Here is a 25,828-nt window from a genome sequence, read left to right as displayed (position 1 = left end):
GGCTAGTTTTTTGTATTTTTTTTTTTTTAGTAGACACGGGGTTTCACTGGGTTAGCCAGGATGGTCTCCATCTCCTGACCTCGTGATCCGCCCGTCTCGGCCTCCCAAAGTGCTGGGATTACAGGCTTGAGCCACCGCGCCCGGCCTGATGTATCCTTGAGACAGAAATGAGGGAAAGGGAAATTTTTTTGCATTGAGAGAGGAAGTTTGTGAATTTTTTCGCTGGCCGTAAAGTCAGGGAGACTTCAGTCCACCCTGAGCGTGTGACCAAGCCTCACTTTCCTTATCTATAAAGATGACAAGAGTGATTTTTGTAAGTTTTTTTATCTGTAAAGGGGAAACTGCAACAACTTTGATATTACAGGGTCAAAAGAAAAAAGGATGAACATGAGAACAAGGGAGAGAGACAAGAGAGAGAGCAGTGTCACGTATAACTGTGGGCAAAGCGCTCACCATGCCTCTTTCCCTTTGTTTCCTCGTCTCAAAAAGGGATATCATAACATTTATGCTTTCTGAGGTTGTTATGAAGATTAACTTAGGTGATATAGCTAATGTGTACTTCCTGTGTTCAAAACATTCTAATATGTATTATTCTCTCCCTCTCCACCCAAGAAACTCCTTACATACAGATGAGCTCAACATCCAAATTAAAATGCTTCGAAAAGTTAAAAGGGAAACCTTTAAAATGATTAAATACTGAAAAGAGCTTAAGGTTATCTCAGGGAGAGGATAATCAAACCTAGGCAGGCTTCTTTGGACTGTCTCTCCTGAGAGAGGCCTGCTCTTGCCTCATCACCAAAACATACCCCAGCTAGATTCCCAAGAGCAGCAGTGGTCACCCAGGTGGCCTCTCATTCCGTTTTCTGCACAAAAAGACATTAAACATATAGCTCAGTAGCTCCCAGTGTAAAACAGAACATCACCCGATCTCTACCTCTGAAGGTTGGGGACAGTCCTTTCTAGCCACTCTTCAGCTTTAGGGGGGTTGGTTGATATCAGGGACAGCTGACAGCCTTATTTAGCCAACCAGCTGCTCTGTGATACACAATGTCCCTAATGCTCAAAGTCTGGTGGATGATTCTTTTGTATCCACATAAGCAGCAGTTGGAGGAGAATCGATGAGTCCCTTTGGTTGCCTCGGGGTGTCAAGGCTGCCATTCAAATCATTACCACCATAATTATTAACCATTGTTTTAGTGAGATGTCTGCCAGACAATTGTTTTTCTTTATTTTTTAATCATTAAAAAAAGCAATCAAATTTCACTAGAGCAAAGCTTGCCTCAAGTTGCATCAACACATTTATTAAACCCCTTCTGTTTGCCGAGCTCAATGGAAAGTCTTGGAGGAGGGAATACTTTAAATGCTCTCGGATTTAAAAGAATTGATAATGCTGTGGGGAAGAGGTTCACACAAAAAAACAATTACAGGAAGAAGCTCGCTAGTACACAATACACTGGCACAGAGTATCATAGACAGTGCCACTTTCATATGCTGGGTTTTATTTCTGTGGCAATGGGGTGCTTGGGAGGAGCCGCACTGTGTAGAGGATTTGGAGAAGTGGGGTATTGTGGTGGGAAATTGCTTTCTTTCCCAGCAGGTAGGAAAAAAACAATCAAGGAGGTGGACAGGATGGGCACCCCATTACAGCAGCCACCAGAGCCTGACTTTTTGATGAGAGCACATCAGTTAGAACAACTGTGAAAAGTATCTTCAAAAGTAAAAATACTGTTAAAAGTATTTTTGCTTCAGGATGAATGATGTGGCCGGTGTGATTCAGCGATAAATTCAGAAGCCTTGTCCCTATTGTGGCTTGCGGCCACATTTCGAACCCATTTTTCAAGCATGTTAAACCCAAGCGCAGCGCAGAGGGCTGCACACGGGGCAGTCACAAACCAAGCTGAATAACCTTGCTGGTGGGGATGTGTTGGATACGCTGCTAATGCCTGTTTGCGACAATACTCGCTAGTCCCGGTGGTGGCGGTGTTCGCAGGTAACAATGCGTACCACCGTGAATGGAATTTGTTTGATTAACCCTGATCAGAGGATGAAAACACTAAAGAATCAAGTGAGAAAGAGGGAAGAGAACCGCATAGGAAACAGCAGAGGGAGTGGACGAGCGGAACGCAGAGCCCGCCAGGAGCGAGTGGAAGCTCCCTGCGGGCAAGGACTGGGCCGCCGCCCTGCCCTGGGCGTGGCGGCCTCGGGCTCAGGGACGCGCTGGAAGCAGCGAGACACCCCCACGCCGAGTGCGCTTCGGGACCAGACGGCCGCGTTCGGTGGAAGTGGGTGCTGGTGAAAGCCTAGAAGGCGTCCGGGTCCACGCGCGCAGCCGGACGTCGGGTCCAGGGAGAGACTAGGGCTGCGGCGGGGCGGGCGGGGCCGGGCCCCTGAAGCGCGAGGGTGGGAGTGAAAGCAAAGAGGGAAAAAGTAGAGAGAGAGGACAGTGGGGCCCAGCGCCGCGCGAAAGGCAGGAACAGACCCGCGGAGAGGGACGGGTGCAAGGAGGTCCACGGCGAGCGTGGGAACACAGGGTTCAGCCTCCTGCGGCGGGAGAACACGCGGACCCCAGGGGCGGGCGGGTGCGACAGGACGTGACCCGGAAGCGCGGCGCGTGCCACCGCCCTAGAGCAGGCATCTGGTCTTCGTGGAGCGGGCAGGCGGGCCCCGGGTCTGGAGCCTGCGACTGGGGAGGGCGCCGCGTCAACAGCCGCGGTTGCGGGGCGGGGCCGAGTGCGCGTGCGCGGCTCTCGCGGGCGGGGAGCAGGCGGGGGAGCGGGCGGGAAGCGGTGGGAGCGCGCGTGCGCGCGGCCGGGCAGCCTGGGCAGTGGGTCCTGCCTGTGACGGGCGGCGGCGGTCGGTCCTGCCTGTAACGGCGGCGGCGGCTGCTGCTCCAGACACCTGCGGCGGCGGCGGCGACCCCGCGGCGGGCGCAGAGATGTGGCCCCTGGTAGCGGCGCTGTTGCTGGGCTCGGCGTGCTGCGGTGAGTGGCTCCTCGCTCCCAGCCCTGCGGCTGCTGTCGCTTCGCCCCCGCGGGTGTGTGGGCTGCGCCCCAGCCAGCCCGGCGGCGCCCTGAAAAGAGGGTGGCCGGGTCGCAGAACGCTCGGGCCCCGAGCGCCCGAAGTGCAGACGTGGGAGGGCCCCGCGGGGAATCGGGCGCCCCCTTTCTTCCTCCCTTCCTTTCCCTGGTCGTCGTCTTCCCCCTGGGTGAGAGCGGGGCTCATCTCCTCCACCCGGTTCTCCATCTCCAAATGCACACGCAGAGGAAGACTCTAAACCGCGCACCTCGCGCAAAAATTAACTAGAAAGAAAGGGCGCGATCGGAGGCGAGGGGCTGCAGCTGCCAGGGATCCCCTTCTTTCGCACCCCTCTCCCTTCTCAGTGCTTAGACGCATTTGGGGTTGAGGGAGGGAGTGGGAGGGCCCGGGCCTCTTGCGATGGAAGTGCGCATTTTGGCGAAGTCGGTGAGAAGGGGTTTCTGCCCTTTGCCTCCCACATGAACATAGGAGCGAAGAGGACGTAAAGGACACAATTAAGTTTCATTTTCAACTCAGCGTTCAATCAGAAGAATCTTCCGGCTGTGTAATTTTTGCTGTAGTTTTTAATCCTAAAAATAAGCTTGCTGGAAACTCTTTCTTTCTCGTGACCCCCACGCCCCATCAGCCACTTGCATACATTCTAAATTGTACGTTGAAGTTTTTCCCACTTTATTTGGGGGAACCGTTTTAAAAGTAATCTGGATTTCGCCTGAAATAGGAAGACAGTAACCTCCAGTCAAAACATGTGCAACAGAATGGGATTTGGTGTCTTTCGACGCCAAAGAACCTCCCCCCCGCCACCCCCCACCCCGAGCTTTTGGAATCCATTTCGCTTTTGTAAAACGTGTGCTTCGTCTGTAAAAACTGAGCGAGGAATAGAAACATTCGTAGCTCTACAGTGAGTGCCTGTCACACTTCACATCTATAGAGCCTTTTGTGAACTTTTGTAAGATTCAGAATTCAGCTTGAGTACCAGTAACAGCAATTGTTACATTTATCCTGGAATGCTAAATTAATTCAATTTTAAACTGATTATTAGCCTCAGTGTGCCATTCCTAAAGGCTTGTGACTTTAGCTATTTCCAAGATGCCCTTAAGTCTCTGCTGACCACTTGAATCAACATCTCCGTTATCTAAATGTTTGGTTGATGTTAGTGTTTCCTGCCATCACGTTTAGTATGCTTATTGCCTTTACTATCATTATTGCCAAAACTGCTTTCAGAGATGTGTTGTATAATCGCATAATAATTTCAGAACGCTTTCATTTTGATCCAGATATGAAGTGATACAGTGTCACTTACTCAAATTGCCTAAATAGTAAAAAGTATAAACCGTATACTGTTTTTAAAACAGGTAGGTTAGATTTAAATCAAGTAGATTAGAACTGTTGGAATGGTACTTTGAGTGATAGGATTTATGTTAGGCCTTCTTTAGTAATAGTTAATATCATGTAATTAGCATTCGTTTACACACAATTTTAATGTGTTCGAATCCCTAGAGTCATAGAATTCAGAATTTATAGTATTTTATTGTACTTAGTTAATATTAACCTGAAAAAACCCCGCAAAATACAGGCATTATGCAATTGATTTAAGTGTGGACTGTAAAACAGGAAGTGATAGTATTTGTTATAAAATATGTTTTTGTATGTGTTTAATATATAGCTTCGAAAGGGACATGTATGAAGAAAGATGTCTCAGCAAACCAAGGGTTTGAGAGACTGACTTTAGAATCTAAATGAGTAAGAAAGTCATGGATCTGTACATTCATTTCTATTGAAGTTTGATTTTGTTTTCAGTTTCATTAATTAAGCCCCAGGAATCAGGGACCTTTCCTGGCACCCTCTACAGTGTTAGTGGCCTTTGTGGTGAAAGAAGTTATCTCAGATACTCATTTCATGCAATTACAGGCAAACTGCAAGGCACCTTAATGGTTTGCGAGATGTGGAATGAATTACTATGTTGCGTTCCACTCTGCCCCCACTCATGTCCAATTATACTTTGTTTAAAAGTGCACGGTTTCAGTGGTATTTATTAGCTAGCAAATAAAACCTTAAATAAATAATGATGGTGTTGTGAACTGTCTTTTTAGTGGTTGAATGATTTCTCTTTGTACAAAATGAGTTTTTTTGTTTTTTTTTTTTTTTTAAATCAGGGCACATATGATTAAATAAAATTTTTTTCCATTGTCTAAGTCTAGTAGTAATTCGGCTTGTTTAAATAAAAATGTTTTCTCTTAAAGAATATATTATTTTTAAATACAAGTTGCCATTTTAAGGAAGTAAACGCCTATTTAAAAGTACGTATTTATGGGGCCGCCCCAGCAGTCTAGAGGCAGTGGTTTTTAAAGCATTACACTACATGCCTACCATTAGGACACTTGCTCCTGCTGTCATCTGTGTTTTGGCAGATGTTTTATCTTTGCCACTGAGTTGTTCATGGAGATTTGAAAGGCCAGGTTCTAAAGATGAGAGATAGATGACTTTCCCCCAAATTGTTGCATATTCTAAATCCAAAATAATCACGCATGTTAGCAAAACTAGATTTACATTTCATAACACGAATTCAGCTATAGCTAGTATATAGGCATTGTTTTTAATATAGTAATGTTCTTTTTGTGACATAATTTTCAATCACTTTCCCTGTCTTTTAGGTTTCTGCCTACCTTTTTATACAAGATAAACATTTCTATTTTCATATCTTATATCTCAGTCTGATTTTAATAATATTGTCTTGGGTTATCATGAAGTTACTTTCACTTTGTATACTGGTGTAGATAATTCTTCTGTGATAAAAAGAGCAACAATAATAGTGTAGGATCAGTTTTGTTAAACTCATTGTAGTACTGAAGTAGAAAATACAGAGCACCCAGGAAATTTGATTCTGATACATCTAGACTAAGACAATAGAATCTGGGGTTTTCCTCTTCATGATTATACAGTGTTGAAACAGAAATCAAGCTATACCCACCTCTGAATATTTCATTCCAAATCCATGGAGCAGTTGCATAAGAGTCAGAATCTGGTCAGTCTTATGGTTTGAGATTCAGATTAGGAGAATTAATGTGCATATTTGAATATATATCACACCTGTAGGTTAAAAGGTAAAGCCAAGGGGTTTGGCAAGTTCAAGGTCTGTCAAAACCACTTTTTCCATTTCAAGCAAGTATGGGCCTATGCTATGCACCAAGCAGTTTGCAAAGCCCTGTTTGGCATATAGACAAATTTCAGACAGTATGTCTCTTAATGACTTAAGATGTAGTATGTAGACCATAGGGATATCTTGTTTTTATCCCCTGATGGTACTTAGGTGCTTGATAAGGCCATAATTCTGAATGTTATTGACTTTAAACTGCCCTGCCCCTTGTAATTCTAAGTTGGCCTCTTCCATTCTTATAAGGCCACCTTTTTTTTTTTTTTTTTTTTTTTTTTTGAGACAGTGTCTTGCTCTGTCGCCCAGGCTGGAGTGCAGTGGCTCAATCTTGGCTCACTGCAAGCTCCGCCTCCTGGGTTCACGCCATTCTCTTGACTCAGCCTTCCCCAAGTAGCTGGGACTACAGGCGCCCGCCACCATGCCCGGCTAATTTTTTGTATTTTTAGTAGAGACGGGGTTTCGCCGTGGTCTCGATCTCCTGACCTCGTGATCCGCCCGCCTGGGCCTCCCAAAGTGCTGGGATTACAGGCGTGAGCCACCGCACCCAGCCAAGGCTACTTTTAAATTCATTAGGGGGATTGCTTTGGGTCAGAACTAAGTACAACTTGTGGACACTCCACTCTACCCCCAGACCTTTATTTTAGCATTCATTGAGGAGAGATCTGCCTTCATCCTTTCTGTACATAACCCAATTTAGTTAGAGACTCCAGTTATTCAAGCCAGACGCTAGTTCTAAGGGCAAAAGTAGGTAGAATTCCTTTCTGGCATGTATCTTTACTGGTGATCTTTGCTTCTTTACCTTAGAGGCTGCTGAGACTTCTTACCCTATTCCTGAACATCCATTCCCAGCAGATAATTAACTTCCTACTCTACCGCAAAAAATAGTGGTGTGTGGTTTGGACTCCCTCAGCTTCCCTCCCACCATTACTAAACTGATCTATAACGTCTTAGATAACCTTCATCTCATTCTCTTCCCTCATCCAGCTTCAGAAGAAAACCTACTCACCTTTCCAAGGAAAGGACAACCTGTCTACCATCTTTTCACTTATACCATCTTGGAGACCTGCTCAGTCAGCTTAATTCTTCAGTCTTGCATCTTAGATCCATCCCTTTCCATTGACTCCTTCCCCTTAGCTTGCACACGTGATCAAATTTACCCCATATTAAAAAGTAAAACAAAAAACCTCAAGAACCAAAATGTCCTTGCCCTTGTCCCCGCTTCCACGTTGTCAGTTGTTGCCTTCTCTACTTTCTTACACTGCCAAATTTATTGTAAAAGAATCACTGCCACTTAATATATTTTAAGTGCTTGATAAAGCCATCTTCTTTCTCTTTCACTTCTCAAACATAGTGTACCTCAGATCTCAGTAGTCCATTAACAGATGGAAAGATATTCCCCACAAATATTTAAGCCTCTTTTCTCTATAATTAACCTACCATTCAACTAGCTATGCATACCATTTTGGTTAACAATTTCAATTTTCCCCTCTTTATCTCACCTGCTTTCCACAACTAACTTCTGTTGATTACTGTTAAGTTTTAGGTCTTCTCTCCAGTTGTTCTTTACCTGGACTATTGCAATAGTCTCTTAATGGATCTCCCTTTCTCTTTTCCCTTGCTGCCCTCAGTCCTTCCTTTACACTGCTGTCAATGTTATTTTTTTTTTTTAATGAAATTAAATCTGAGTGGTTTACAAGTTGTTTATGTTATCAAGTCTAAACTCAGCATGACATTCAAGGAAGCCCTTTAGAATTTTTCTTAATCATCTTTTCCAACCTCATTTCCTAGAGCTCACCTAAATAATTCTCTGCTTTCAGTTCTTCACTTTCTGGCTGTACACGTTACTCTGCCTAGAAAGCCCCTTCTTTCCCATAACATTGTTATTCATCCTTTAAGACCCAGTTTAGACATCACCCTCTAGGAAGATCATTCACCCTCTAGGAAGACACATTCTTGTGATTTTTAAGGAACTTTTCTATCCAACCATACAAGTGACTTGAGATTTTCCATGAAAATATGCAGCTTCATGATTTCATAATCAAGTCTATACAAGTGAGAAGCAGTGGCAGGTTCTCTTGAAATATGGAAGAAAAGTATATCTTCTCCCACATGATTTTTAGATTTTTCTTCTATGGAATTTGTACTTTAAACTTTTTACATTCACAAGGAATGTACTGAATCCTACTTTCTGGACCCTGTGTTAGATTCTTGGGATACCAAATGAAGACAATGTCTTACTTTCTGAGCCTGGAGATATCAGTTAAGTAAAATAGTAATTATACAGTAGTAGGTACAGTGACAACATTTGAACACAAGGCAGTGGGAACAATAAGGAGGGGAAGAATACATTTGAGTAATGGTAGGGAAGGGAAACAAGACTGAACAACTCAACTGCGCCTTTGTAAGAAGAGCAAAAGTTAGCAGCTGTAGCTGCCATTTATTGAATACTTGCTGTATATGTGAAAGGTGGTACAAGAACATGTTCATTATCTTATTAAATCTTAACAATATCTCTATGAGGTATATACCACCAGTATTCACATTTTATAGATGAGGAAACTGAGAGGCAGAGGTAAGTAACTTACCTAAGGTTATACAGCTAAGAAGTGCATGAGCTGAGCCTTAAACCAGGGTCTGACCCCTAAATGTGTGCTCTTAACTATTATACACCCTATGTACTCAGTGGGGTAATAGTGTATAATAGTTAAGAGGCTATTTAGGTTTGAGGAACAGTATGTGCTAAGGCATGGGGGTGAGAGTGCATTTGCATAGTCATGGAATTGCAGTAAGGTCATTATGATTGGAGCTTAGTGTGGAAATAAGGGAGTACAGGAGGTGGGGCTGGAAAGGATCTTGAAGGACCTCGTTTGTATTCCATGCTAATGTACTTAGAATTTAGCCTGAAAAGGGTTGAGGGTGTTGTTAAAGTATCTTAGGCAAAGGAGTGCACATTTGCATTTAGAACAGTTATTTTGGGAACTGTAGAAAATACGTCAGGGCCAGGATGGAGAAACCTTGAGGATGGAGGCAGGGAGCTGGTTAGGAGGGTATGGCAGTAGTTCGAGGGAGAGGATGAGTGTCTAATTCATTCATTCAACAGACATTGGATTTAGGAATTATTAATTAGGTTGAACCTACTAAGAATTCTCCATGGCTAAGGAGAGGGAGGAATCTAACGTGATTCTTAGGTCCAGGTCCGGTTCACTGGTAGATGATAGAAAATGCTTTAGCAAAGTGATTTAGGCTGAGGGGGTACATAAGTTTTTGGACATACTGACTTTGAAGTAACTGTATTATATCCAAGTGGAAGTGCGCAGCAGACAGTTGGCTGTCCAACATCTGCAGTTTAGAAGAAAGGCAGTGCATGATTAAGTTTTTTATTTAAAAGTTTGCAGGTGAAGAAAACCATGGGAGTCAGGGAAAATACTGGGGGGCAGAGGGTGCTGAATCGGAAGCCCTTAGGGACACTAACATTTAGTGTGAGTCAAGGAATAGATTTCAACAAAGAAAGCAAACTAGCATGGGATGGACCAAGCAGGAGGAAATTCATAATCAGGAGATACCATGGAGGCCAAGAGAGAAGAGCAAGAAAGAAACCACCCACTGGCTCAAGAACTGTGGAAAAGACAAGACAGAAAGTGAACCATGCATATTTGATTTTTCACAAGGGATTGATGGTGACTTTGGCAAGAGCTGTAGTAGTAAAGAAATAGGGGTGAATGGGTGGAGGCCGGTAACAGATTTAAGGATTGAATTGGAAGTGAGGAAATGCTTTAGATTGTTAATTTGGGATGCTAGGGAAGAGAGAGACAAGTATGAGGGATTTTTTTTTTTTAAGTTGGCGAATATTCGAGCAATTTTTAAAGACACACACAAAACACCTTGTAAATGGAATGGGGGATGTGGGAGGCTGATAATCAACTAAGGGAAGTCCTTGAGGAGACTGATGGGTATGGAGCAGAAATGGAAACTAGCTCTCAGGTGATGGGATTCATTTCTGAAAAGGAAGCAAAAACAAAAACAAAAACAAAAACAGTGTGGATAGTTGGGGTTGCAGGTAAGTTTATAGGGAAGGAGTATTGGAAGCTTCAGGATTCTCCTCTGAAGGATTCAGTTTGTATTAAGAGATAGGGAGACAGGACTGTTGGAGAGTATGGGATAAAGGGCAAAAGGGAGTAATTTAAGAGTTGTTAAAAAGAAGAGAACATTCACATGAAACATGTAAAAGGATAAAGATTGAAGGCCTGGAGGAGCAGGGACTATGACATTCTTCTGTTTTTGCCTAGTAGCAACACAAATTTTCTTAGAAATCTGTAAGACCGATTACTCTTCTGCCCATCCATAAGGATGTTATCCATACAGAGAAGATAACACTTGTAACCTTGTATTATATAAAGTACTTATCATCGCCCGTATGAGAATTGTAAGCTCGTAAAAGATAATAACTATATTTTTTCATTGCTGTATCCTCACATCCTGTCACAATATTTCATCACAGGTAATTCTCGACAAATGTTGGTTGCATTTTTAAAATTTCTAACCTGAACTTGTGTGCTGTGACCACCATGGATTGAGTCTTCTCTGCCACTAAAAAGCTGTTTTCTAGACTGTGATCTGAGATGGTTTGGGCTGATAGTCTATATTCACCAGTACTTGTACAGTTCCAGTGAAGGTTTCAAGTCTAATACTTTTGGCATTTGATATAAAATTATTTTCCCATTTTATTTGCTAATTTATCTATAACTCTGGCATTACTCTTGGTTACATTTGTCTACTTCTATTGATTTAGACTGCTATAAGCATTATTTTGTTTATTCAGAGTTTTCTTATTCATGTTAATTATCTGTGTTTCTTTATTTGCTCTCTACATTTTAAATAGTTTCTTCACTTTGCTGTTTTATGAGAAGGCAGTAGGCAAAAGGAAGAAACCCCAAATCAGACAATTTTACTGCTTAATAGTTTTTTAATGCATCTTAGTATAGAGATTGAAGTTGTAGTTAACAGCTAGAGTGATATTTTTGGCCTGCCCTTATTTATTAATTACTAGTGCAAAGGTTATTCAAATTATGGTTTATCCAGGTCAATTTTACTGTTATTTTTACTAATAGCATTTATTCTACTTAAATTGCTTCAGCTATAAAATGTTTTTATTATAACATAATGCAGTGCAATTATTGCTTTCTGTATTCCTTTGAAAATTCATTCTCTAAACATTTATGAAATTGTGGATTGTTCACCAACTACTTCTTACTTACTTAATTAAAGCCTTTGCAAAAAGTTTCATAGGATGACTGAGTTCATTTGTACCTCTTTTTTTTTTAAGAATAATCTCTAAAAAGTCAAACCATGATTCATGCAAATATAAAATGAAAATATGTCAAAGATTTTATTTTACTCATTAATTAACAAGCAAACCAGCAAGAAGGCAAAACCCTTTTAAAAGAAAATTGGAAAAACAGACACTTTTATAGGCAATCAAGAATGCCTAAGTGAATTTGCTAATAAATGCAAAATTGGTCAATATCCTCAGGGCAGTAAAATGTAATCTTTTGGAGTCCTCTCTTCCACCAGGTGGAAATCAATTCCAGAACACGATTTATTTTTATCTCTAGGGACACCAATCCATTTGAATTACCTTCAGTTTTCTACAACTTATGAAACTGTAAAACAGCCCAGTCAAAGTCAGTGAAAGACGCAGGCTTCTATAGAGTCAGGTAATTCCACAGGGTCTGTTAGACATTGCCCAGCACTTCGCTGAAAGAATACCCAGTAATCTTTGTATCCCTTTCAAAATCTTGACCATATTTTCTGATACTTGCCTTCCTTTGTAATTTGAACATCTTCACCCCCTTTTTCTTCTCTTGTATACTACGTTCTCTCTCCCTCAGTGTTTCTCTCTCAGGGGAAAGAATTCACAATTCCAAAGTTTTAAAGAATGCAACAGAAGTCCAGGTTTTGCCTTGGGCTTCCTCATACTTGGGCAGCTAGAAATGTAGAAAACTGGGAAGAGGTGAGCTGTGGATGCCCACAATGTAGGTTCAGACTGCAGTTTCCCAGAAATATAACCATTTGGACTAGTCAAAGAAGGTCCATATCATTACATTAAAATGCCAGATTATCTAGTTTTTATAGTATCGCCCTACATTTTTACAGCATAGTATTGTTTAGAGAGTACTTGCTGCTGTATTTTCCATGTTAATGCTCAACACAGTTCTGTGAAGTAGCCCAGTGTTTGTTTTTGATCCTCCTATTTAAGAGATCCGCCTATTTTAGAGAGTAAATCAAGGCATAGAAAAGTGAGTTGCTTAAGGCAGCATATTAAAAAGAGGTAGAAATAGAATTTTTACTCAGGTGTTTTGAACATTATCCAGTACATATTCCACTATGCATCCTTGCATTCAATTCATGGGGTATTTATTGAATAAACATTGTGTTCTTACAATAGAAACATTCTATGCCTCTGATTTTTATTCCAGTTTATGTAGAAGGAAATCCTAATTGTGAACTATTAACAAAGTTGATGTTTTATTTATATTTGTTAGTAATTTGTGTTTTGTTTTTGTTTATATTTTGAGGGGAAGGCCAAGTAGCTACTTAGATAAAAGAATTGCTGAGTGACTGAAGAATATGGAAGACAACTATAATTCCTACACATTCTTGTACGTTTTAGTTGAACAATGAGTGATTACATTTATTTACCCAGTCCCTCTTCTATAAGGCAACAACTGGTAGTTTATCCTATTGAGAAGTGTTGAAAGGATGCTTGTTAGCAGTAACTGCTCTTGGTTTCAGCCTGTATCTTACTTAGCTTTTTCACTGTTTTGTGGTTTCTTGGGGGAAGAATACCTGTAATACACATTTGGAGATTGTTGTTCTGTAGTGTCAATGAAATGTAGGGGTGGAAAAATGTCATTCAGGACTCCCATACAAAATGTCTATTGCTGCCTATATTTTGCAATGGGAAAGTAGCCACAGATACTGGGTTTTTTTCCTCATTAGTATTTTAGGATTTTCCATCCTAGTGGAAAGATATGATTTGATTCATTCTATTTACTTTGTATATTAAAGTACAGTAGAACCTGCCACTTTTTTTGGAAATGCAGCATAAGGGTAAAGATAAATTTCATATCAGTTCAGCAAGTTCTATTTAGCAGTGTATTGAAGTTGAAACTGAATAAAATATTTGGTTTGATTTTCTGTTCAAAATTTTACCTTGATAAGTACAATGGTTTTCTACATATATCAGTAGGCAGTAATGATTACTTCAAAGCTTTGCAAGCCAGATATTACACCTGCATGTTCTAACATAGTTTCTGAATTTATTCCCAAGATGCATGTAATGTATACTTTGTATTATTGAGAATGAATAAAGAAAAGTCATAATGATGCCTTCCAGCTGTGCAAGTTAATATTAAAATATAATTTGTTTCCGTGTTTCACCTAATAGGTCTTCTTCATTGCTATACTGTTTACTTAAGTGAACAATGGAAATGTTGCTGTTTATCCTAAGGATTTGTAACTTAAGATCTTACAGTACAGACTTCTATAACTAATGAAATCTTTTTCTTTTTCCTTTCCAGGATCAGCTCAGCTACTATTTAATAAAACAAAATCTGTAGAATTCACGTTCTGTAATGACACTGTCATCATTCCATGCTTTGTTACTAATATGGAGGCACAAAACACTACCGAAGTATATGTAAAGTGGAAATTTAAAGGAAGAGATATTTACACGTTTGATGGAGCTCTAAACAAGTCCACTGCCCCCGCTAACTTTAGTAGTGCAAAAATTGAAGTCTCACAATTACTAAAAGGAGATGCCTCTTTGAAGATGGATAAGAGTGATGCTGTCTCACACACAGGAAACTACACTTGTGAAGTAACAGAATTAACCAGAGAAGGTGAAACGATCATTGAGCTAAAATATCGTGTTGGTAAGACTTCTATGAAAGCTCTTTTTTTTTAATTTGTCCTAGTACAACCTGATCCTCTTTCGAGAGGAGGCCAAATGGGGATAGGTACTCCTTTGAATCAAAAAGCAGGCTATTAATAATAAATGTTGATGTAATGTTTAGCGGGTTTAAGGTTGTGATTTCTATCCTATTTGTTAGTCTACTCTTCACAGTAAAACACATTTACTATTTAATTTGTATTACTTGTTAATTTGTATATTGTGTGGTTCTCAAACTTTTGGTCTAAGGACCATTCTATTTGGGTGATTGGTCCTGGGGTAATGTACTCTTCATTTCTGTTTGCTGCCATCCAAATACTTTCTTTCCTGTGACTAATTTTAAAGTATCTTTCCAATTATTCAGCCTTCTGGTATTTTTTTTTTTTAACCTTACACTTTGACCAAGGGTTGGCAAGTCCCAGCCATGCTTCCTCTGGAGAGAGTAAAGGAGAATCAGGAGATTAAATCACATTATCATGGATGATTTCTTCAGATTTTCTGTGCTTAGCCTTACTTTGGTCTTCTTTTTCTCGGCCAAAATATGAGAGAGCTAGGGATTCAAATTAATTTATTCAAATTCAGACTTGATTATAGCACCATGATTCTGCCCTTTTTGTCACAAACTTGGGTTGGTGAGGTGTAGAAGGTAGTAAAATTAGCTGAATAGTCTCCTCTCTTTGCTCTTTCCTGCTGTGCTAGCTGAGTTCTTCAGCCCCATATGAGTCTGTTCTTTCTGTTTTGAAATCTCTATTTAAAATTACCTGTCATACAAATGGGATCTAATTAAACTAAAGAGCTTCTGCACAGCAAAATAAACTACCATCAGAGTGAACAGGCAACCTACAGAATGGGAGAAAATGTTTGCAATCTACTCATCTGACAAAGGGCTAATATCCAGAACCTACAAAGAACTCAAACAAATTTACAAGAAAAAAACAAACAACCCCATCAAAAAGTGGGCAAAGGATATGAACAGACATTTCTCAAAAGAAGACATTCATACAGCCAACAGACACATGAAAAAATACTCATCATCACTGGCCATCAGAGAAATGCAAATCAAAACCACAATGAGATACCATCTCACACCAGTTAGAATGGCAATCATTGAAAAGTCAGGAAACAACAGGTGCTGGAGAGGATGTGGGGAAATAGGAACACTTTTACACTGTTGGTGGGATTGTAAACTAGTTCAACCATTATGGAAAACAGTATGGCGATTCCTCAAGGATCTAGAACTAGAAGTACCATATGACCCAGCCATCCCATTACTGGGTATATACCCAAAGCATTATAAATCATGCCGCTATCAAGACACATGCACCCGTATGTTTATTGCGGCACTATTCACAATAGCAAAGACTTGGAATCAACCCAAATGTCCATCAGTGACAGACTGGATTAAGAAAATGTGGCACATATACACCATGGAATACTATGCAGCCATAAAAAAGGATGAGTTTGTGTCCTTTGTAGGGACATGGATGCAGCTGGAAACCATCATTCTCAGCAAAGTATCGCAAGAACAGAAAACCAAACACTGCATGTTCTCACTTATAGGTGGGAACTGAACAATGAGATCACTTGGACTCGGGAAGGGGAACATCACACACCGGGGCCTATCATGGGGAGGGGGGAGGGGGGAGGGATTGCATTGGGAGTTATACCTGATGTAAATGACGAGTTGATGGGTGCTGACGAGTTGATGGGTGCAGCATACCAACGTGGCACAAGTATACATATGTAACAAACCTGCACGTTATGCACATGTACCCTAGAACTTAAAGTATAATAATAATAATTTAAAAATTAAAAAAAAATCTCAAAAAAATAAAATTACCTGTCATATTACCCATCATGGGTTAACCACATTCTGTGAACCTTAACTCTGGATAGCTTCAGTTCTGTTCAGTTGGATCAACTATTTGCCTAGCTTTTGTAAAATAATCTGCTACCAGATTAGGAATGGGGTGTTTGGTTTGATGAAATGTTTGGACATTACTTAGGATTGAGAATCAGGAGGTCTGAGTTATAGCCCCTGTTCAGCAACTTACTATTCACCTGTGTGATCTTGAGAAGGTACTTAACCGAGTCCAAGTGACCTCATGTCCAAGAGATTACAATAGATACTTGCTTTTATGTATTCTATAGTCTAATGAGCATCAAATGAGATCCTGTGTAAACATGTTTTTTTGTAAACCAAAGTGTGTTGTAAACATTAGTTGTTTTCCTGGGATGTTTATTTTGTGAAGGAAGGTATCAAGTTGTTGAAGTTAGCCTGGAGCATTGTGAGAGGGATTTGTGTGCAGTGAGGAATGGGCAGGGAATGGCTCCGAGTAGGCAAGGAGAATTTGAAAGGTCTTTCTGCTAAGAACTCTCTCTTACATTGTAGCTTTTACTATTGATATTAATTTGGGCAAAGGAGCTTTTGTTGTTGTTGTTAAGTATACCTTTCAGGAAGGGTGTAATCAGTCAGTCATATGCACTGCAGCTAACTGGAGTTAGATCATCTGAGAGGTATACTGGAAAACTCAAGATACGAGATTCGAAAGGCCAGAAGATGAAATGAAGATGGAAGAGAAAGGAATGCCAGGATCTGAGAAGAAAGCAGTTTATTATTTTGCATGTGATTGAAAGATTGTTTTATCTTTCTTTGTTTTCAAAATATCCTATAAAAATAAGAACTAGACTTATTTTGGGGGCCATTAAAAGGAGAAAGTGTTGTTTTATTATAGAGAATGTAGAAAATTCTACCAGAGGTTTGAGACATTTGGCTTTGCATCCATTTTAATTTTTTGAAATAATTATTGATTTACAGGATGATTCAAAGATAGGTTCCATGTGCCCTTCACCTGGTCCCCCCAGTGGTTTCCTCTTAGGTGACAATAACACAATATGAAAATCAGGAAATTCACAATGGTGCAGTGTGTGAATGGTTCTCTCTCGTTTTATCATGTGTATATTTGCATAACTACCTACACAATCAGGACATAGACCTATCCATCATCACAAACATCTCCCTCATGCTTATGCTTACTAGTCATACCACCACCTCCTACTGTCCCTAACCTGGCAAGCACCAATTTGCCCTCCATATCTATGATTTTGTCATTTCAGCAATACTATATAAATGGAATGATACAGGATGTGACGTTTTGAGGGCTTTTTCACTCAGCACAATGCCCTTGAGATCTATTCAAGTGATTGCGTCTATCAATAGTTTTTTTTTCCTTTCTTTTTTTTGCTGAGTAGTAGTCCCTAATATGAATATATTGCAGTTTTTTAATCATTTACCTACAGTAGGACATTTTGGTTGTTTCCAAGTTTGGGTTGTTACAAATGAAACTGCTGTGCACAATTGTGTACAGTTTCTTGTGTAGACACAGTTTTCATTTCTCTGGGATAAATGCTCAGAAGTATGGTTACTGGGCTGTATGGTAAGTATATACTTAGTTTTTAAAGAAACTGCCAGACTTTTCCAGAGTGGCTATTTCATTTTACATTTCCATCAACATTGTAAGAGTGATCTAGTTTCTCCACATCCTCAGCAGTATCTGGTACCACTATGTTGTAACCATTTTTAACTGAAAAAAAAAACAAGCAAGCAAACAAACAAACAGTTAAAAACTTATCTGCACAAAAAGGTTAAATGGGGCAGGACTCTTACTATGGAGAATAAGTTTTTTCTAGTAAGAATACTTACCTGTTATGGACTTTGAGGATTTAGGCATTAGAAACCATTTTTACTATGTTGTGATTTTTGCAAATACAGGCATAAATGAGAAACAGAACTTGCTCAATAGAGAAGTGAATTATACTTAATAGAATGCAGATAATAGTGACCATTCTTTGTGCCTTTTTTTATTTTTTAGAGGACTACGACTGAATACATGGAAACACTGTAAGATATAGTTTTATATACCTCTGTGCCTATGTATAGTGTAGTCCATTGGAAGGAGCACTGGACTTGAATTTACAAAGCTGTTTTCTAGACTTCACTGTTTTCTAGACTTCACTGTTTCCTAGACTTTACTGTTTAATAGCTTTAAAAAAAGTTAGATAAGAAACTCAACCTAACTGGCCCTCAAATTTTTCTTAGTACAATAAAGATGCCATCACCATCATGGAAATGTTTGAGATATAAATAATATCTCTCTTACTTAACAAAATTTTACTAAGTGCCTACCATGTGTCAGGTACCATGCTAGGCATCACAGATTCCGTGATGAAGAAGACATCATTGCTGATTTCAAGGAAGTGGTTGCAGTACAAATATGTAAAGTGACCTAACATTTATTTGCACATATGCCACATACTTTATGTAAGTCGCGTCCTGTTATCCTCTCAAGAACTCTAGGAGATAGATGGAGGTCTTACCATTTAACAAACAGGGAAGCAAAAGAGATTCAAGGTTGTTCAAGGTCAGAGTAATAGCCAGGAATTACACCTAGATCTCTTTGGCATCAAAACCCAGTATTTTTACCACCATAGTATGTGGTTCATGTGACAACAGCTTGTAAATAACTAAATACTAAATGCAAGTAATAGTAATCATAAAATTTGTCGTTAATATTTCTATTCTATTAACAATACCAAAACTTGAAAACGTAAAATTTATTTTTCTCTAAGCTATTAGAGTTTTGTTTAGAAAGGTCAGTTCAAGTTCCACAGAGTTGCCAGTTCCATTATTATCAACAGGACATATGGTCTGTTCATGATGAAGACATGAAGGCATTGCAAGAGCTTTGTGTTAGTTTTCTAGTGCTGCATAATAACTACAAATACAGCAGCTTGAAACAATACTCATAGTTCACAGTTTTGTAAGTGGCAAGCCTGGTCATGGCGTGACTGGGTTCTCTGATCAAGGTCTTAAAAGACTAAAATCAAGGTGTTGCCCAGGGCATACTTTCATTTGGAGTTTGGGGTCTTGTTCTAGGCTCACATAATTATGGCAGAATTCAATTCCTTGTGATTGTAAGACTGAGGTCCCTCTTTCTTTGCTAAATATCTGCCAGGGAATTCTAGCAGCTCCTAGAGATTGCCCTCATTGCTTGCCCCCTGGCCCCTTACATATTTAAAGCCAGCAAAGGAGAATCTTCCTCTTGTTGAATCCCTCTCACATACTGAGTTTATTTTGCCAGGAAGAACCCAGACCCTTTTAAGAGACCACTTGATTAGGTCAGCTCTCTCTCCCTCAAAAATAATCTCTCTTTCTTAAAGTCAGCTGATTCAGGATCTTAATTACGTCAGCAGACTCCCTTTTGCTAGGTGGTATAAGCGCGGAAATGAAATCCAATACATCCACAGTCTCAGTCTCCCACACACAAGGGGAGGGAAGTATAAAAGATGCATGGCTAGGGCAGTGGTTTTGGGACCACCTTAGAATTCTGGGTTTGATTAAATAAATAATGGGACTGTAGCCTAGCAAGTCAACACATCAAAAAAAGCCATCACAATCCTGAAACATCAAGTAAAAATTTGGTTTGCATTTTAGTATTGTAAATGTTACTCTGGGGTGTGTGTGTAACCTGGTGTTCCCTGTGTTTGTGGAGGTTTGAAGGAGACACTTTGTTGATAGAAATGGTGTCTTCACTTTTTTAGGTTGTCTCATTTTTGTACAGTGGTAAGACAAATGAGGTCCTGGGTTTCTGGGTTTTAATAACACTTAAGCTTGGAAGTAAAAATTAGACACTCGTTCGTAGACTACACCCTTGTAATATCACTTCTTTGCCTTTCTACTAGCAAGAAGTTCATTTTCGTGAAAGCCATTCTGCCTGTCCAGGAATTGGTGGAGAATGATAGACACAGTTGTCAGCCATAGCTTGGGTAGAATAAGGATGTGAATGTTCTTGGCTTACCTTTATTAATCTTGTGATGGAAAAATATCTGACATTGTTCTTAGTCCATTTTAAGCTTAATTTATGTTCTTAGTGGCATAGAAATTCAGAGCTGAAAGAAGTATCATGTCTCACTCTCCCCTTGAGGAACAAGAGTTAACGTCATCTGACAATACTACCATAACAAATCAATAGATTAACAGGCATGCAAGTGTCTTTATATAAAATGTTGGTTTTTTTCTCCCAGCATCTCAGTTGGTTCTTAAATATCTAATTCAGTGATCCTCAAACTTTTCCCACTGTAACAAATTAGAGGAGGAACACGTTCATCAGTGACTGTAGCTCAAATCCAAAAGAAATGTGCAACAATGATTTCAAACAGAATTATGGATGCCCTTCTCCATAGATTGCCCTCCCCATCCCCCACACACACCAGGGAACAATTTAAAATCCTGGCACAATAGTGAGAAGGGAGAGTGACAAACTGATAAGTTCCAGTTAAGAATCACTTAGGGTGGGTGTGGCAGCCCACGCCTGTAATCCCAGCACTTTGGAAGGCTGAGGCAGGTGGATCACCTTAGGTCAGGAGTTTGAGACCAGCCTGGCCAACATGATAAAACCCTGTCTCTACCAAAATTATAAAAATTAGCTGGGCATGGTGGCGCCTGCCTATAATCCCAGCTACTTGGGAGACTGAAACAGGAGAATTGCTTGAACTCGCTAGGTGGAGGTTGAGTGAGCTGAGACCGTACCACTGCACTCCAGCCTGGGCAACAGAGCGAGACTCCATCTCAAAAGAAAAAAAAAAAGAATCATTTAGACAGTATTTTTGTTCTATAATCTTACTCTCTGTCGTTGAAATGTCTCATATTTCTTGTTTTCACGTAGAATCTGGGAGTCATTCAGTAGTCATCTAGTCTATCTCATCATCTAATTTACGAATTATTTCTATCACATCCCAAGTAGCTGGCGATTCAGATTTTTTACCAAAAACTTGACGTGATGAGACATTGTTACTTCCCAGAGGATCTTGGTCTGTTTTCAGGCAGTTTCAGTTCTTCCTTAAGTCAAGCTAAAACTTGCTGCTATTCTCACTCACTGGGAGGGCTGTAGTATTTCTCTCAAATTTATTCCTCTCTGTGATGAAAATCTCTGTTCTTTTAGCCATTGCTCATGGTTTCAGGATCCGCATTCTAGTCATCTTCCTTTGGAGCAATTCCCTGTTATATCTTCAAATGTGATGAGTAAAACTGAGCTCAGGACTGCATTTGTTGGTCACACCCTTCTCCCTTCCAAATTACTGCTGCTGTAACTTTCTGACAGGTCCTGCTTCCCTGTAATCCATTCTCCATGTGGCTGCCAAAGAAGATTTGAAATAAGTCAGGTTATTTTTCTTCCCTGTTTAAAGCCTTCCAGCCGCTTGTCATTGCTCTTAGAATAAAACCCAAACTCTCCCAACAAGCTGTTAAGACTCTACATGGTCTTGCCCCAGCAAACTCTTCCCATCTGATTTCATCACTGAATTCCAGCCACAGTGGCCATCCTTTGGTTTCTCAAACTTGCTGTTACTTTGGCATCTCTTCCTCTCTGTCTTCACAATGTAGGCTCCTTTCCATCCTAGGCTTAGTTTTGTTCCTCTCCCTAGAGGCCTTTCCTTACTGCCTCAGCTTCTCCCACTCTGTACACTCAGGGTCCCCTGCATTGTTCACTGCTGGCCTTCAAGAGCAGAGAGGAGTTCCTCTCCATGGTGGACTTTCAATAAGTGTTCGTGGAATAAGTGAAAAGTGAGTGGTCACTCCAGGGTCGAAGGCACCTCTTAGTTTTTTTAATATATTCAAATTAATATTAGTATATTAATAGTCTATTACTATATCCTAAATTTTTTGTGTGTATAGGGGCAGAGACCAATGAAAGAACATTTCATTGTCAGCTCATCTTGAATATGAGATCAGATATTGGCCAGCAGGATTTGCTGTTTAACTAGAGTGAGATGTGGGAGAAATCAAGGAGTCAGGTATAACTCCAAGGTTTTCAGCCTCAAGCAACTGGAGAAATGGGGTCACCACGACTGAAATGAGGAAAATGAGAGGGGGAGTTTGTGGAGGATGGGCTGAGGGCAATATCAGGATTTAGTGTAGAACTTGAACAGTTCAGATAACTGAAAAGCCTGAATTCACTGTTCCTCAGTTTCTATGACTATAAGGAGGGGTTAATAATTTCTCACATGATAATTGTGAGACTTGAGTTGAGGCACACAATTAAAAACAAAAGCACAGAGGAAGTAAGGAAAAGTACATCGATTAAGCATGGCTATTAGACCATACAGCTTTACCAAATCCATTGGGGATTAGATACAAAAATCCAAGCATGATCTCCAAAATTTTTTCCTGGTAGGGATTTAGGCTATACTGAAGTGACTTTTCTTTGGTATAAGAAGATACTCAGTTATACAATTGGAAATTAAGGTATTGATTCAGAGTATCCAAAAACATCTCTCGGTAGAGATCTACAACCAAAGAAGCATAAAAGAAAAGGTCTTCCATTCACTCATGAAACTGTCTTATGACTATCGTAACCTTCAACAGCAAACGTATTGAGTCTCTACTACATATAGAACAAAATGCTGGATTCTGAAAAGCTAGTATCTGTAAAACAGAGTTTATAATGTTGTTGTATTCTGGGGATTGATATAAGCATTTTATCAGGATTTATTATAGCATTATAAGCTTAACACAAGAAACATGTGGCTATCATTATGGAGTAAAAGGTTGGAAAATTCCTCACCTGTTGACCTGAGGGGTAGTGCATGGTTGAATTCGAAAGAAGTGTTGATTTCAGAGGAATGCCAGTGCTTGCTTAAGGCAGTATCAGAAGTACTCTTCCAACCGCACGGCCCCTTGTACAGGCAAACTCCGGAATACTTTCCGTCCATTTACTTGGCTTTATTGTTAGAGCAGAAATTTCATGGCTAAAATTATGGTCTTAGGGGTTTATAAGAGGCAATTAAACTTAATTTTTAAAAGTTCTCACAAATCGTATTTGAAGTCTTAATATCTTAATTTCCTTTATATAGGATATGTGGATATATTTTTATGATAAAAGTAACATGTGACCCACTTAATAACAGCTTCGTTAATACCCTAAAGCCACTCATGTTACTTTACATATAAACAGTCCTTCTGAAGCCTAATTGTGCATGGATAATTGCAGAGTGAGTTTGAGAAAAGACCGACCGGGCACATCGCTCTCCATCTTAGCCACAGTGAGAAGAGAGTACCTAGTGGTGCATCTTCCTCGCTTAGGTTCCTTGAGTCTGTCTTTACAGGAATGCTTCATTGTTACTTGAAGGCACATTCTTGGGACTTCACATACACAGCTACTCAGCACATGAACACATACTAATTTTAGTTAACTGAGTACTGGTGAGTGCTAAGCTTTGTTTTAAGCCCTTTGCATGTACTTTATTGACTTTGTTAGTAGTTACAACAGTCCTTCAAGATACAGGTACTGTGCTATACTGGTGTAACAGTTGAGGACACCGAAGAACAAAGAGGTGTCAAGTGGTGGTCACGGTTCCACAGAGTGTTAAGTTAGAGTTGGGTTCAAACCCTGGCAGTGTGGCCACAGAGCCTTGTTCTCAGCCGCTGCACTGCACTACCTCCTTCCGTGAAACATAGGAAAAATGTGAGAAACGATTAAGTAAGTGTAGTTTTTTTTCATAAATAAAATTTACGTAAGTACATTATATGTGTAATTTGTTTTACGTATATGTATGTATACATAAAATATATGTGTCTATATAAATATATGTAAAAATAAGGCCACAGTTTTAATTTTTTTCCATCTCTGTAATAAAGCATGTATTATAGACCATTAGCAGGATTTAAAGTGTTATAGTAAATATTAATTGTGACTTTTGTTTTCTTTTTCCCCAGTTTCATGGTTTTCTCCAAATGAAAATATTCTCATTGTTATTTTCCCAATTTTTGCTATACTCCTGTTTTGGGGACAGTTTGGTATTAAAAGTAAGTATTATTTCTACTTTTCATTTATGCTTCAGTGATGATATAGTTATTTCTAGGAGATATTATCAGTGAAATATTTAAAGTTGTACTAGGAAAAGTGCTATTATGATAAATATGAGTATGTAATTTGAATACTGCTAGTCTCCTTGAAGTATATGTTGTCACCCACGTTTTGCTGTAGTTCACTTTTAATTCCTAAGAAGGTGGTTTTCATTTGGTGTTTTTTTTTTTTAATCTCTTAAGAATGGATAGTGGGAATATTAGTAACAACACCTGAAACCCATGTCACATTTTAATAGTCACAGAACATCTACACACACACTATGTTATTTGGTAAACAGGTGGTGACAGCCTGCATTAGTTTTGAGATAGGATGTTATACTTTGGAGCATTTAGATTCCCCTCTTTTTATTTTCCCAGTTTGAATTTCTCTGTGTACATGTGTTCACCCTTGGAAAAGTCCCGTGGAACCATGTTTTGTCCTCCTCTCTGTGCAGTTCTGCAGCCTCTAAAGAAGCAGCTACCAGAGAGTTATGTTCTCTGATCTTGCTTTCCTATAATAGTACCATAACCAGACTTCTGAGGGCAGATCTTGATGCTGCACTAGATTTAGCTTCAACAATATAGAATTGTCATTACTAGGCAGATAGGTAATATGTATTATGGTTAATGTTTAATCAACCATATTTTCATATTTTGGTAAAGAAAATTTACAAAATTAATGAAGTTCAGAGGTGACAGTCTAAACTTTTAAGCTTTTTAAATACAAGATTTATTCCTTCTTTCCTTGTAGCATCCTGAAGACCAGCAAACATTTATATAGGCAAGGAATAAATACTGCTTCTTTAATTTATTCTGCAACCTTTAAACATACAAAAGCTAGCAAAATATTGCAGTGGATTGCCCAGTTGTATATTTTATGAATTTTACTTTTACTCAGCAGTTTAAGCTGTGTATATCTATGGTGATATATAAACATGGAAGGGAGATGACTGATTGATTATATGTTTTAAGCACTTTTCTCAAAGTATGGCATTCTGGAAATGCTCAGTGATTTCAGAAATGTTCTCAACTTTTGTCTGAAAGGGAAAAAGGGGGAGAAAGGAGTGGCAGTGGCAATTGTCAAGACATTTAATAACTTTTACTTTCAAGATAGTGTCTAGACTTCTTTTTGAAATTTTCCTAGAATTTCTTAGTTTTTTATATCAAGAAAAGGACTGGCATAGCATTAAGACCTATTCTGACATCAGTGATATTAGGGAAAGCTTTTAACCATATTGGTAGAGCCAGGTTTTTTAAGCGCTAAGTCATATGATGTGGGCAGGGAACAGCGTTTTTTAAAGATCATGAAATTATTTCACATAGTGCGATTTTTTGAGTTTGGCTTGATGGATGTTTGCTGATCCAGATGTTATCATTGGTGACATTATTTTTAGTGAAATACCAGGAGTGAGTTTGTGCACTGTTGGCTGTATTTTTACAAAATGAGCTTTACAATATTTTTTCTGACTTAAAAAAAAATACATGTCACTTTAGAACACCTCATACAAAGTAGGAAGTTATTGGAAAAAAAAAAAAAAACTCATCTGTAGTCCCCAAACCTAGAAATAAACTATTGGTATATTCTAGTGAATTTCCTATTTCCCTTTCTGTCTTTTTCTATTCATTTTTGTTATGTTTTTTTAAAAAAGGTAACCATAAATGGACTCATACAGCTTATACGCTTGTACATTCTGATTTTCCCCCGTGTCTTCAGAAATCTTGTTATAGCTGCCTGTGTTCTACTTTCGTGAATGCACTATAATTTACTTAACTCTCATCTTGATGG

General features: G+C 39.4%; 1 protein-coding gene across 3 annotated transcripts in view; it reads left to right on the top strand.

Annotated features, from left to right (window-relative positions):
* Window positions 1-2,734: 2,734 nt before the first annotated feature.
* CD47 (CD47 molecule) overlaps window positions 2,735-25,828 on the top strand; it is a 48,534-nt gene continuing 25,440 nt past the window's right edge. For all 3 annotated transcript variants that reach the window (XM_025375444.1, XM_025375443.1, XM_025375441.1), the window contains exons 1-3: window positions 2,735-2,981; window positions 13,768-14,121; window positions 23,911-24,000. In XM_025375444.1, coding sequence (XP_025231229.1) covers window positions 2,936-2,981; window positions 13,768-14,121; window positions 23,911-24,000 — 490 coding nt within the window. In that variant the 5' untranslated portion in view covers window positions 2,735-2,935. The remainder of the gene's footprint in view (window positions 2,982-13,767; window positions 14,122-23,910; window positions 24,001-25,828) is intronic.

Source organism: Theropithecus gelada, chromosome 2 (assembly GCF_003255815.1).
Source record: "Theropithecus gelada isolate Dixy chromosome 2, Tgel_1.0, whole genome shotgun sequence".
Classification (NCBI taxonomy): Eukaryota; Metazoa; Chordata; class Mammalia; order Primates; family Cercopithecidae; genus Theropithecus; species Theropithecus gelada.
The sequence above is the reverse complement of the archived record's forward strand: the minus strand, read 5'-3'. Positions and strand labels throughout refer to the sequence as shown.